This window comes from Rhinatrema bivittatum, chromosome 11 (genome assembly GCF_901001135.1).
Source record: "Rhinatrema bivittatum chromosome 11, aRhiBiv1.1, whole genome shotgun sequence".
Classification (NCBI taxonomy): Eukaryota; Metazoa; Chordata; class Amphibia; order Gymnophiona; family Rhinatrematidae; genus Rhinatrema; species Rhinatrema bivittatum.
Window position 1 is genome coordinate 37,944,968 of NC_042625.1, and position 14,065 is coordinate 37,959,032.

The window sequence follows — 14,065 nt, forward strand, 5'->3', positions numbered from 1 at the left end:
GGATCCCATATTTGTGCCAGGTACTAGCTCTGGTGGATGCCTGGCGGAAACTACATCCGTTAGGGAATTTACACGTCTCTAGAGCTCATGGCACACAATCTCGGTTAGATAGTCTCTTCATGGATGGGGGGGGGGGAACCTGACTCTCTCTAGGGTCTCTGCATCACATATTGGACCTTTGCTAACCTCTGATAATGCACCTGTCCGGTTTCACCTGGAGGGCTTCTGGCCTGATGAGATGAGGCATACTTGGAGCTTTCTCAAATTCTTATATAATGAGCTTCACTTTAGGGCCTATTTGCTAAAGAAATGGGAAGACTATGCGCTATTTAATTGGGACCATTGAGCTTCCCCTGTAGTATCCTGGGAAACTGCCAAAGAGGTGTTTGGGGGGATATTATTTCTTATGTAGCTGCTAGAAGGAAAGCCCAAACAATGGAAATAGTCTCTATGGAAAAGCACCTCTATACCGCCAAGAAAAACTGTGATCAAAGCCCAAGTGCAGATACTCTGTGCCAGTTCTTTGAAATACAAGTTGCTCTAAATATGCTCCTTCAAAGGGCGAAAAAGGGCCTGATGTACTATAAAAGGGAAATTGTTTTGGCATGGAAACAAATTGGTAGAACACTGGCCAACATGACAAAAAGTTGGGTGGGCATGAAATATATATCCACGCCGTGAGAGAAGGCTGGGAAATTCTGGGAAAGACATTAGTAATGTTTTTAAGGCGTTTTATCAGGAACTTTCCACAGCATCTCCGGGTTCTGAGCCAGAGGTTCTGGATTATCCTCGCTCTGCGGGACTGTCCCGCTCAACGGAGGGGCAGCTGCAACAGCTGAACCAACCATTCAGTTGCAAGAAATTAAGGAGGCCAAGCTTCTAAAGGTGCCCGGACCTGAGGGGTTTCCGGCCAAATTTTACAAATTGGCGGCGATGAAGCTGGTTGTAACTCTGGGAAATATATTGATACATTTAATTAAGCTACAGAGATTTCCTTTAAACAGCAAATCATGCCACAATAACTGTACTGCCAAAGGCGGGGCGTGATTTGACTTCTCCTACTTATCGTCCCATCTCTCATTAATTTTTTGACAAAGCTTTTAGCAAAAATCATGGCTAACAGGCTAGCGAAATTTCTTCCAGGGCTCATAGGGTCAGAGCAGGTAGGTTTTGTAACCGGCCGTTACACTACAATGAACATTCGTAAGATTATTGCTTCTTTAGTCAGCAGTAAATCTAAGCAACTTCCTGCCTTACTTCTGAGTTTAGTTGCTGAGAAGGCATTTGACAGGATAGAACGGAGTTTTATGTTAAGGGCCTTGTAGTTTTTTGGGATATTTCCTTCAGGTGATACGTTCCTTATTTCATGACCCATGGGCTTATGGGTCAGTTTATGGTTATAATTCGGAGGAATTCTGTCTGGTCATGGGGACAAGGCAGGGATGCCCTCTCTCTCTCCGCTGGTATTTGTCTCTTTAGAAACTTTTTTGTGCAAGGTTTGGAACAGTGGGGATATTGTTGGTATTCCTGTTGGGGACCGCTCGAGAGTATGTTTTAAGCTGTCTGTTTTTGCAGACGATATTTTCCTCCATATTGCTGACCCACAAGAGTCTGACAGCTTTCCTCCGAGAAGTAGAGGTCTATGGGAAGCTAGCGGGTTTTAAATTGAACCTAAACAAAACATGAGGCCCTCCCGATAGATCAGATTGCAAGACAAATCTGGGGAGGGAATTTTCCGATGCGGTGGGTCAATGACTCCTTTACGTACCTGGATATTATTTTAACCAGTGTGGTGGCAAACTTACACAGGGTCAACTTTCAGAAGATGCTCCATTTCACTAGTACCTTGTTGCAGGCCTAGAGGGATTCTCCTCTCCCCTTGTCGGATAAAATTAGTTTGTTTCAAATTATTCCTTTCCCAGAATGGCTCTACTTGTTCCAAACCATTCCCTGCTATCTGTCGAATCACGAGGTGTTTCAGCTGAAATTTTTGGTATGATGTTATCTTTGTGGAAAAATAAGAAACCCCGAGTAACCTGGGTTAAGTTGATGCACAAGTGGGAACATGGGGGACTAGATTTAGCGGATCTGAAATGATATAACGTGGCATGCAATCTACGCCATGTGGCAGACTGGCTGCTGGGGACTAGATTCTATAGTCCCTTCGAGTTCAAGCAAGAACTTGGGATCTCTCTCTTACATTCCTCTTTGATGGTAATTCAAAAGTATTTCAAAGAGGGCTTCTTGGTCACTCCTTTGATTTTATCTTGGCGCTATTTCTGTACCTCTTTAAAGCTAGAGAGCAACATTTCCCAAATTTTTACCTTTGATTGGTAATGAGACGTTTCTAACGGGTGTCCATAATGTGACTTTCAAAACATGGGCAACCAAAAGGGCTAGGCGCGACTGCACAGTTTTTAGAAGAAGACTGAGATATCAAAAACGTTTCCAACCTTGGTTGAGGAATTTGGGCTAGATGATAAACATTGTTTTGCTCATTTGCAAGTTACAAGTTACATTAGATCCCTAAAGGTACAAGACTGGGTTGGGGAAAATAGAGCATGGTTATCAGATATTTTTGATATAGAGGACCCACCTCGCCATTCCATTTCTTATTTTTACTGATATATTTTAGGTCTAAAGCCTCCTATTGATTTTGGGCCCATCTTGTCTAACTGGAAGACTGAAATTGTCTTAGACCTTTACTGAGCCTCAATATGCTCTTTGCTTTAAACGCATAAAACCTATTACCTGTAATGTCGATTTAAGGGAGGTGCGTAACAAGTTTCTTATGCAATACTATTATTCTCAAGTGCAGGCCTTCCATATGAATATTGCTTTATCTGCAGTTTGTGAAAAATGTAACCAAATGCCAGGCACTTTGTGGCACCAGTTTTGGGGAGGTCTTGAAATAGTTTCTTTTTGGAAATCTGTAATCAAATATATTCGACAAATTACAGGCATAGAGTTGCCACTAGATACAAGCGCACTCCTATTTGATAATATGCGAGAGACAGCCATGGGGCAGAGGTTTACAGGACTTTGGTTGAGGAAGGTTTTGCTATTTGCAAAAAACTCCATCCTGCAGTATTGGATGGGAAAGGATCTCCTGAATTAGATGCACTGGAAAAATCAAATACATCTGATGTGTATTAATGAGAAATAAGTTGATTTGGCCAGGAATTGAAAACAATTTTCTTGCTTATTTGGAATGCATTCTTGCAGTCGTTGTCCCACCAGGCTAGGAACTTATCCTGAATGATTGCTAACTTTAAGTTGACTTGATGTTCAGTTGTTTGATTGGGACAAACAGGATTCTGGGAGGGGGGAGGGAGTAGGTTTGTCTGATTCTGGGAGTGTTACAGTACATGGTCAATTCTGGGGACACTGGGAAGAGTCAATCAGTGTATCCTTTTTTTCTATTTGTACTATTGTATATTTTCTTGTTCCATGTACTTTTTGTTGAAATTAATAAATTAATAAACAGAGTTCTTTAAGCAGAGAGTCTTAACCAACCTTAGACGTAGCAGGTCTTTGCATAGAAGAAAAGATCTTAACATATGCAAATAGTATTTTAAAACAAATATCACTCAAGGGTTCCTTCCTTTGGTGCATGCCCTATGCAAAGTGCTTCCACTGGACTCCCCCTTCTAAAGATAAAAAGCCTTGATACAAGGATGAGCGGCGGTATATAAAAATCAATAAATAATAATAATAATCTTCCCTGGCCCCTTAACTCGCCAGAGATCTAAAACATAGAAATGTGGCTATTTCAACCTCCCCTCACCAACTCCAAGCATTACTATGTGCCCAGTAGATGCAGTGTATATCGTATTGGCTTATGCATTCCCTGCCCAATCATTTCCCCGTCTTCAGGGTATGATCCCCGTTTTATCAGACCAAGATGAGTCACACAAAAACTTGCAATATAGTTGATATTTTCTGGATCAATTTCTCTCTCTGAGAACAATACAGTCTGGTCTGGTCAATTCAATATTATTATTAATGAACATCTGATATTCTGCTTTGTCTCCCAAAGTTGGATATAGAACAAGTATATTAAAAAAAAAAAAAAGAATTTCTACCAACAATACAATGATAACACAAAAAAAGGCTTGTTTAATTAAGGCCATGAAGAGCACAAACGCCACTTTCCCCCCCCCCCCCCAATGTTATCAATGCTCAGCCTACCATTAAACTCAAAGTAACAGACCAACTCCGATACAAATCCAGTTTTGTGCAGAACCAAGGAAGCCCCTTGGTGTGATAATTACATTTTTTTCCAATTATCTTTCATATTATGATAAGGATTTGGCAACTGTGAACAACTACACACAAGTGCTAAGAATATCAATAAAAGGTTTATCAAAACACTTTTTGGATAAAGCATGGTAAATTCCTCTATCATTAACAACAATTCAATGTAGTCAGTTGAATTGAGACACAAACTTTAAATTGACAAAACATTTACTTTGGCAACATACAAGCAGATGTAAGCTAGGATTGGCAGTTATTGTAATTTATTTTTAGGGAAAGGAGAAAATGCCTAATGAGTAGATTGTGTCTGCAACCTCATTCCTACAGTTACAGCAGAAAACCGGTCTCACCTGCTAATAGAGGAGTGGGGAAGCCCATAGATTCCAATCCGACAGGTGAAAAGGCTTGGAAAGGGAAGGGTTTGCCTTACAATTGGGTTCATTTTGGACACAATGACAGACATTAATGCCCACTGCTCTCTGGAGCACTTTGCAACCCATTAATGGATGGGAAAATTATTTTGTATGTGCTACACAAGAGGGAAGCCAAGGATGCAAAATGCAATTCTTCCACATAATTCCAGCAGGAGAGGACACCTTTTAAACGTTTTTATTTCATATCTTGAACTAAATTTTACCTATTCTACCTATTTGCAGGATATTTTAATGTAAAATATAAATGCAGCTGACAGGGAGGGTAAGCAAGCACAGTGGGGGTAGTCTCCAGTAGTGTTTAGGTGCAGCATCCATGGGTATCCTATGTTCTTATGTTATTCATGGACTTAGTAGATAATTCTTAAATAAAGCTATGCAGATTATTTTTCTTTTGAAAATTCACTTAAAGGGGTGCATAGACAAGAGCCCCCAGAGACTCTGCCCTGTTTGTTTCTGCTAAGCACATGCACAAATCTGAACATGCCACTCTGCCTGGGCACTTTACTCCCCCCAACCTAAACATGGGAACGCAACTAGAAGTGCCGGCAGTATGAACCCAATGTGAACTCTTCAGGTGCTTTGAGGTGGGAGATTTTCTGACAGACCTGAGCAAATTGCTTTGAAAATGGTCCCTAGAACATTCAAACAAGATTCAGTCTGAAAAACTACTGTGGGTGCCAGCTTTGTGTATGGATCCTCAGCACATTCTTCGTGGACACCCGGAAAACCAGAGCGGTCCTTAGCCTCCAAGGGGACGGAGAGCCGCTGCACTCCCAGACCAGGTATTCTCTGCAGCTGGAGAGGCAGAAACCAGCCCAGCATTCTGCTTTAACTTGAAAATCCATTTTTTTTTATTTTGTTGTATTTCAGGCACTCGAGAGGGCAGGGGAAAAAAAAAATCTGTAGAAGCAGTCCTTTGACATCACGAAGGATAAGGGAGATTCTTTACTTTATAGAATCCCTTACCCAGCTGATCCGAAATGAAAGGAAAGCTCAGATCTGCTTATTGACATAAGTTTTACAGAGGTTTAAAAGTAAAGTAGTTATTTTTTTTTCTTTTTAAAGACAGTGACAATAAGAGTAACTTCACGGTCACCCAGGAAACTTGGCATAATGTTTGCACAATATTAAGGAATTAAATTGAATCCATCAATAAAAGAAGCAGCCCAGGCACATGCCAGCACTCCGGCTTCGAGTAGCCTGTTTGCTAGTCCAGTTCAATTCACGGAAATAAAGAGTAACACAAGTTAAATTTATAAAACACAAATTAAATTTATAAAACTTAGAAAAAATAAATAAAACGTTGATCACTTTTTATTGGACTAACAAGACATTTCTTGAGCAGATTCGGGAGCCGAGCTCCTCTTACCTTCTCTACCTGATCGTTGATAATCTTTGGTAACAAGAAGACCAGGAGGGTTCCGAAGGCGGCCAGTATCAGCCCGAATCCCACCAGAATGATAGTGGCCCTGCTCTGCTTTGACACCGCCATGGGACACCCGGCGAAGACGGATAGGAGGAAGGCTCGGGGGGGCTGCGATCCAACAAGAAAAGCAGCCAGCAGGCGCCCCGTCCTCCAAGCAGCCTCTCGGCATCACTCGTCCGCTTTTATTTGGCAGGATCCGCCCCCCCCCCTCACTGCACCGCCCGGGCAGTAAGGAAGCGCCGCTCTCCCCGGGAGCAGAAAATCCCCCCTCCCCATCCCGGAGTGTGGGCAGCCGGGAGATGTAGTTTCTCGCTCCGGAGCTGGAGCTAGCCTGCTCCGGGCGGCCGCTAGAGGGAGAAGTGCGCGAGAGTCGCTCCTATTACGGGGGGGCGGTGCAGGCTTCTTCAGAGTGAGGGGAGGGAATCAATTCCCCAAAGGCCCAGCACTGAACACGGAGAGCAGAGTCGGTGCACATCTAGGACAGTTTTTCACGTGGAATCAAAACTTGGAAGAAAAAAAAAGCTGCACCTTTGCTGAACAGTTCATAGCAAAGCGCTTTAGCTTTGTGGGGGAATTTTGTTGCAAACTCCAATGCGTTTTAGCAAGGGCGATTCTACCGTTAGGCAGTATGAGGGCGGCGCGGGGTGTTGACGTACCTGGCAGGGAGAGTTCCGCGCGGGTGCGGCGGCGGCGCCATTTGATGTCGTAACAAGAGGGCGTTCCTAGGTCCCACGTCAAAAAGAAAAACGGCAAATAAGAGAGGGGGAATATGTGAGAGATGGAGGGAGCATGTGTGTACATCTGTTCGAAAATGTGAATATAAAATGTGTGCATCCCCACCCTCGCTCATAAATCCACAACAGAAACCAAGTTCCCACGTATGGATAATATTTTTTATCATTATTAGTTTTAATTATGGGGGATTATTTGATGTGGTTGCTGTTTGGAAATTTAAAACAAATTTTTATGAGTCACCTGTTCTAAAATATGTATTCTTTGTTGGTATGGTTTTACATTTCTTTATGAGGAATAGTAATGTTTAAGTTCCCTGTAGTACCCACATCAGTCCAGACCGTGGGTTGAGCCTCCTTTCCAGCAGGTGGAGACAGACCAAAACTGAAAGGGTATCCTATATGAGGACAGAGCCTACCCTGCAACCCTTCAGTATTTGTCTGTCTCCAGCAGGTGGATCAGCTTACCCTTGGGTCTCCTGATTTAGGCTAGTCAGCATTCTTTTTTCTTCTGGGATCAAGCAAGTACTTATTCCTTAGGGATTAAAAAGAAAAAGTTTAAATTTTTAGTCTGTGCAGGAGATGGTCCCATCTCTTGACTCTTGCCGGACTCAGGGGGGCTTCGCCCCTTGTGCTGTGCATAAGCCTGAGTCTGTGATTGCTTCCAGGTGTGGGGACCGAGGCTGGTGGTCCAGTCGGTCTCCCCCCCCGGCTGCCTAAGGAGCATAGTCCTCCATCGTTGTGCTCAGTTTTGGGTTTAAAAAAAATAAAAAATAAATAAGAATACTTAAAACCTCCCTGGGATTTGAACCGGTAGCCAGCCAGACAGAAGCGTGCAGGCTTCACGCTCCTGCCGGCAGGGCTGCCAATCATTTCTATTTTTAACTTTTTTTTCTTCAGTGTGCAGCTCCTCTTCACAGCGGATGCTGTGGCCAGCAGCCTGCCTTGCTTGTGGGGAGCCCTCGTTGTGCCTATCACGTGAGGGGCTGTGCTCAGCCTGCTTGCCGGGTGAGGAAGGCTCATCCTCGCAGGGCAGGCAAATTTGGCCTGGGGACGGAACCCCCAGTGCGTGGCAAAGCCCGGGAACGGTTGTCAGTTTGGGTTTTTCTGCAGCTCCCAATTCGGAGCTGTCTGGGGCCGGGAAGCTAGAATTTCGCGATTTTCCCCCCACGATGTGGTCCCTGGACCCCCCCCCCCCCCTCAGGAAACCCAAAGCTCGTTTTTCCTCAGAATTTGTTCCTCCTCCTCCATAAATCCTATTTGACTAGCTTGCAGGAGGAGGAGGAGGAGGACCCTTCCACAGGCCCCCCCCTGCTGAAAATTCCACGCCCCACGCCGTTACCTGTTTGCCCTGCCGCAGAACCCCCGGGGTCTGTTCAGGTGCGGGTGGTTCTGGGGGTGGCCCCCATCCCTGACCCCAGTTATTCCGGATCCCGATCCCACGTCAGATTTAGCGAGCACCCTCCCGCCCCTGGAGGGAGACGATCCTGGAGTTCTCCGCATGTTTCAGCGTGAGGAGTTGGAGCCCCTCATCCCCTTTGTTCTCCAGGAATTGGGGCTGGAGGGGCCCCCTGCGGATACCCTTACAGCCTCCTTGCCCAAGAATTTTGACCCGGTCCTGGAGGGACTCAGGGCTCCGGCAAGCACTTTTCCCCTTCATCCTATGCACAAGTTGCTGCTCTTGCGTGAATGGGAGGCTCCAGAAGCGGGACTCTGGGTGGGGCAGGCTATGGATAAGCTATACTCCCTCCCAAAGGAATGCTTAGACATGTTGAAGATCCCCACCATGGACTCCTCGGTCTCGGTGGTCACCAAGCACACCACTATCCCTGTGGTGGGATAGACAGCTCTGAAGGACGGACAGGACCATAAGCTCGAGGCCCATATGAAACGTATATTTGAAGTCCTGGCCCTGGGGGTCCAAGCGACTATCTGCAGCAGTCTCATGCAGCGAGCAGGTCTCAGGTAGGTTCAACAATTACTCGGCACCCAGGACCTCAGTCTGCAGAGGCAGAGGAGGCTGAACGGCTGGAAGCCGTCATCGCATATGGGGCTGATGCACTTTACGACCTACTCCGCGTCCAGGCGAAGGCGATGGTCTCGGCGGTAGACTGCTCCTCTGGCTGAGCAATTGGTTGGCTGACCCGTCCTCCATGGCACGGCTAGGCACGTTGCCTTTCAAATGTAAGTTGCTTTTTGGAGAGGACCTTGAGAAAATTGACTCCTTGGGAGAAAATAAGGTTCATAAGCTTCCAGAGGATCGTCCGAAACAATCTCGATCCTTTACGCCCTCCCGTCCTCGCTTCCGGGGACAGAGGAGATATACGGCCCACAGACAAAGTGGCTCTTCTAGGGGCTATTCTTCTTGGTCTCAGCCCTTTCGTGGGTGTCGCTCCTTTCACGAGGGCCAGTCTCAGCACCCCACCCCAAAGCCTGCCACACAATGAAGTTCAGTTGACCCATTCCTCAGTCCCCTTTCTGGTCAGTCGCCTCTCCATGTTCTTCGAGGAGCGGGTCAAAATTACGTCGGACCAGTGGGTCCTCAACATTGTGCAAGATGGTTATGCTTTCAAACTTGTTCACAACCTACTGGATCTCTTCGTTTTCTCCCCTTGCGGTCGTCTCAAGCAGGACATGGTAGAGCAAACCCTCATCAGACTACTGAGTCTGGGCGCAGTTATCCCGGTTCCGAAAGAGGAGCTCGGCGCAGGCCAGTATTCTATTTACTTTGTGGTTCCCAAGAAGGACGGGGCTTCTCGGCTGATCTTGGACCTCAAGACGGTCAACCGGGCCCTCAAGATCCCACATTTTCGCATGGAAACCTGGCGAGCAGTCATCGCGGCGGTTCAGTCCGGAGAGTTCCTCGCCTCGCTCGATTTGGCAGAGGCATACTTCCATATTCCGATTCACCGCAATTACCAGAAGTATCTTCGCTTCCCCATCCTTAACCGGGATTTCCAGTTTCAGGCGCTGCCTTTCGACCTCGCAACCGCACCACGCACCTTCACCAAGGTATTGGTGGTGGTGGCAGCGGCCCTTCACCGGGAAGTCCACCCCGATCTGGCGACTGGCTTGTAAGGGCCAAGTCGGAGGATCTTTGCAGACAGGCGGTGGATCGGGTATTAATTCTCCTTGCTTCTCTTGGTTGGATAGTGAATTTTTCCAAGAGCAAGCTTCAGCCCTCCCAGCTGTTAGAGTTCCTGGGAGCCTACTTTGACACTCAAGTAGGCAAGGTATTCTTACCTTGTGTGCGGGCCCTCACCTGCTCTCGCTGCCTCTCCCAACGGCCTGGGACTACCTGCAGGTCTTAGGTTCCATGTCTTCCACAATCGACCTAGTTCCCTGGGCTTTTGCTCATATGCAACCATTACAGAAAGCTTTACTATCCCATTGGCAGCCAGTGTCTGAATGGTTTCACATAATCCTCCCTCTTTTGGACTCTACCATCACCACCTTGCAGTGGTGGCTCTCGCTTCCTCATCTTCTCCAGGGAATGCCCCTCCAATCCCCATAGTGGATGATAGTAACCACGGACGCCAGTCTCCTCGGGCTGGGGTGCGGTCTGCCTGTCCCAGTCCACTCAGGGAATCTGGTCCCAGTTCAGACTTGCTGGCACATCAATCGGTTGGAGGCCCGGGCGGTGTGTCTGGCTCTGTAGGAGTTTCTGCCCTTAATACGCGGCAAAGCGGTGAGGGTTCTTTCCGACAACTCCACCACCGTGGCTTACATAAACCGTCAGGGCGGCACTCGCAGTCGCCTGGTGGCCCTAGAAGCCAGCCGTCTCTTCGATTGGGCGGAACGACATCTGGATTGCCTGGCAGCCTCCCACATCCCGGGCAAGGAGAATGTTCAGGCCGATTTTCTCAGTCGTCAATCGCTTGATTGGGGAGAGTGGGAACTCTCAGAAGAAGCCATTGATCGGATCGTCGACAGGTGGGATCCCCCTCACCTGGACCTCATGGCGACCTTGCGCAATACCAAGGCCAATCGGTTCTTCAGTCGCTGGAGGGAGCACGGCTCGGAGGGTGTGGATGCTCTGGCTCTCCCTTGGCTCACGGACGTCTTTCTGTATGTGTTCCCTCTGTGGCCCCTGGTGGGAAAAGTTCTCAGGAGAATAGAACTACACTGAGGGCCTGTGGTTCTGGTAACACCCGAATGGCCTCACAGACCATGGTTCGCGGATCTAGTCAACCTGGCGATGGACGGACCCCTTCGGCTAGGCCTTCTTCCTAGTCTACTTCAGCAGGGGCCTGTATTTTTCGACCAGGCCGATCGCTTTTGTCTAGCAGCCTGGCTTTTGAACGGAGACGCCTAAGGAGTAAGGGCTATAAGGAGGAGGTTATCTCCACTTTGCTGCGAGTCGGAAGCAGTCGACTTCTTTAGCGTACGTGTGCCTTTGGAAGGTCTTTGAGACTGTTTGTGAGGAGTCGGGTGTTGCAGCATGCTCCGCCCCGGTCTCGTTGGTTCTTTCTTTTCTACAGAAGGGTCTCTCCAAGGGCCTTTCCTTCAGTTCCTTGCGTGTGCAAGTTTCCACTCTTGGCTCTCTCCTTGGATGGGTCGAGGATCATCCCCTAGCGGGCCAACTGGACGTGGTTCGGTTCCTGAAGGGAGTCCAGCACCTGCGTCCGCCTGCTCACATTACTTGCCCGTCGTGGAGTCTTAATCTGGTCCTCCAGGCCCTCTGTGCTGCCCTGTTCGAACCTCTCCCTCGGGCTACAGTAAAGGACCTCACACTCAAAACAGTCTTTCTGGTTTCTATCTCCTCCGCTCGGTGGGTTTCCGAGATCCAAGCATTGTCCTGTCGGGAACCTTTTTTTGCATTTCTCCGATTCTGGTGTTTCTCTCAAGAAAGTACCTTCTTTCTTGCCGAAGGTTGTCTCCACCTTCCATGTCAACCAGTCGGTGGAGCTTCCAGCGTTCTCCCCAGAGGAGATTACAGGTACCGCTGGAGGTGATCTTTGTAAACTAGATGTCAAACTGTTTTTGTGTAGAGATCTCCGCAAGAATTCAGCATTGCTGCTTGAAAAACTTTCTTACCAAAGTCATCTAGGTATTTGTTGTCTTTTCCCGGTGCTGTATTCGAATGAAGGCATGTCTTCTTTGCTTTTTTCATGGCTGACTCGATCACTACTGATGCGTAAAGTAGCTGTACCAATCCATAGTGTGAAGATTTGTGCATCCTGTATTTCAAATCAGACTTCCCTGCAATGGGAGGACCCGAGAAAGGAGATTCCCATGATTTGTCCATTAGGCCATCTAGGACTCCATGAGATGGAAGTGCCGTTGGCTCCTCCGGGATGTCAAAGATCTTGAGGAATGCATGAACCTCAGACTTTGGACCTGGCAACTTTTTCATCTTTATTTTTAAGAAGGAGCCCACCTATTCAATGAACTTTGAATATAATAAGTCTGCTGGAGGTGAGGAAGGTACTAGTGATGACTCCCCACCAAGTCTTTATCAGGTTCCGAAGGTCCTGGACTTATGCCTTGGCAATAGTCTTCCTCTACCTCCACATTTTAAGGGGGGAGAAGGGAATGAATGTAACAAATTATCTTGCAAGGCAGTAGAAGATAGCCTAGCAGGGTGGGAAAGAGGCAAAGAAGGTCTGTAGAATGTCTGAAATGTGGTACATGGCCTGTGAGGCCTCACTACCCAATTTAGGGTTGGGAGGAGAATGTTTCTTTGGCAGAGGCGGAATTATATCTTCACTCTTTCCTGAAAGGGCCGACTTTCTAGTTTTGGAGGATGGTAATGTCTCCAAAAGAATGGAGGAGTCCAGTCCCCTGATTCTGTCTGCTTGAACCTGGACCTCATGAGACTTTTGCCTCTTGACCAGTGGCTTCTGGAGTTGAAGTTGCTTCTGTCCACCCAGGGAACCTGGTCGCCGGCTCAGTCTCGCTGGCACATCAATCGACTGGAAACCTTGACGGTACGCCTGACTCTTCAGGAGTTCCTTCCCCTAATCCGCGGCAAGGCGGTAAGAGTCCTGACTGACAACTCCACCACTGCTTATACATCTTCATCATATTCGTTTTTGTAGTATTCCCGCACAGGTTTCATCTACAACACTTCCACCTACTGCAAAGATATAGTTGGTGCCTACTGAGAAGAGAGATGGTACAACTGCCACTAATCCCCAATATTCACATTGGTACCGATTTATCTGCTCTACTGGAAGAGTCAGGAGGAGCCCAACTAGAGTATAGAGATACATTTGTGAATTTTGGTTTTCCTCAAGACCTTGATTTAGTATTGAGGCTTTTTCTTCAGAATAGGAATGTTATTCTATGAACAGAAAATATGGATTATACCCAGACATAACCAAATCTCAAGATCGTAGGAGAAAATGTCTATTGATGCGGCAGAAGCCTTGGATTTAGGGGCCCAGTTCACTGTAAGAATACAGTTGCATGGATAATGTAAAATAAATAACATTTACTTTGAGCCAGCTCAGTTGAGATTCCTTTTAGATTAATTTTTCTTTTTCACTTTTTCCTGTTTACTTCCTCTTTGTAAACCTTGGATCATTCCCCCCCGCCCCTTTCCTATTACTGACTATGTTATTTTCCATTATTTTGTTTATTTAATGTTGTGTTAAATCTCATGAAATTGCAATTTAAAAAAAAAAAAGAACTGCACGCTCCCCAGACCTTATCCATGATCACCTGTTAATATGACAATTGTAAGTTCCATCATCGATACAATTCCAATATCTTGTTCAACAAGCAAGAAGAGAATGGACAGAAGAATCTAAGGCACTGCATGACAGGCCCAATGGTTCTTTCCATGGTTTCAAAAGACTGAAGGCTGTTCTGGGTAGAACATAGCATCTGCCTTTACATAAAAGGATGCAGCAACTCTCTCTTGGTGTATGGAAAACAATGCTATGGCATGTTAAATCAATTAGCAGCTAATCATCAGGCACCTCCTTCCCTCTAACCCAACTCCTTAAATTACACCAAAACAGATTGTCATGCTGTAAGTGTCATTCCTTCTCACTGTTAACATACCTCTGATTTTACATATCAATCGTTACAACTAAAGTAATGGTAAGCCACATCTTATATGGTTTATATAATGAGTGTAGGAATAACCTAGTGGTTAGATGATTCAGGGCTCAAATCCCGCTGTCACTCCTTGTGACCTTGGGCAAGCCACTTTACTCTCCATTGCTTCAGGTACAAAGTTTTTATCTCCTGCGGGATAGGGAAATACC

General features: G+C 46.5%; 1 protein-coding gene across 4 annotated transcripts in view; it reads right to left on the reverse strand.

The window, feature by feature from the left end:
- Positions 1–14,065, reverse strand: part of SCARB1 (scavenger receptor class B member 1) — a 167,943-nt gene that overhangs the window by 144,384 nt on the left and 9,494 nt on the right. The window contains exon 1 of one of the 4 annotated variants that reach the window (XM_029619705.1): positions 6,061–6,339. The exons of the other annotated variants lie outside the window; for them this stretch is intronic. Within the exon in view, the coding sequence (XP_029475565.1) occupies positions 6,061–6,183 (123 nt within the window). The 5' untranslated portion in view covers positions 6,184–6,339. Of the gene's footprint in view, positions 1–6,060; positions 6,340–14,065 lie in introns of those variants that run through there. 4 annotated transcript variants of the gene reach the window in all.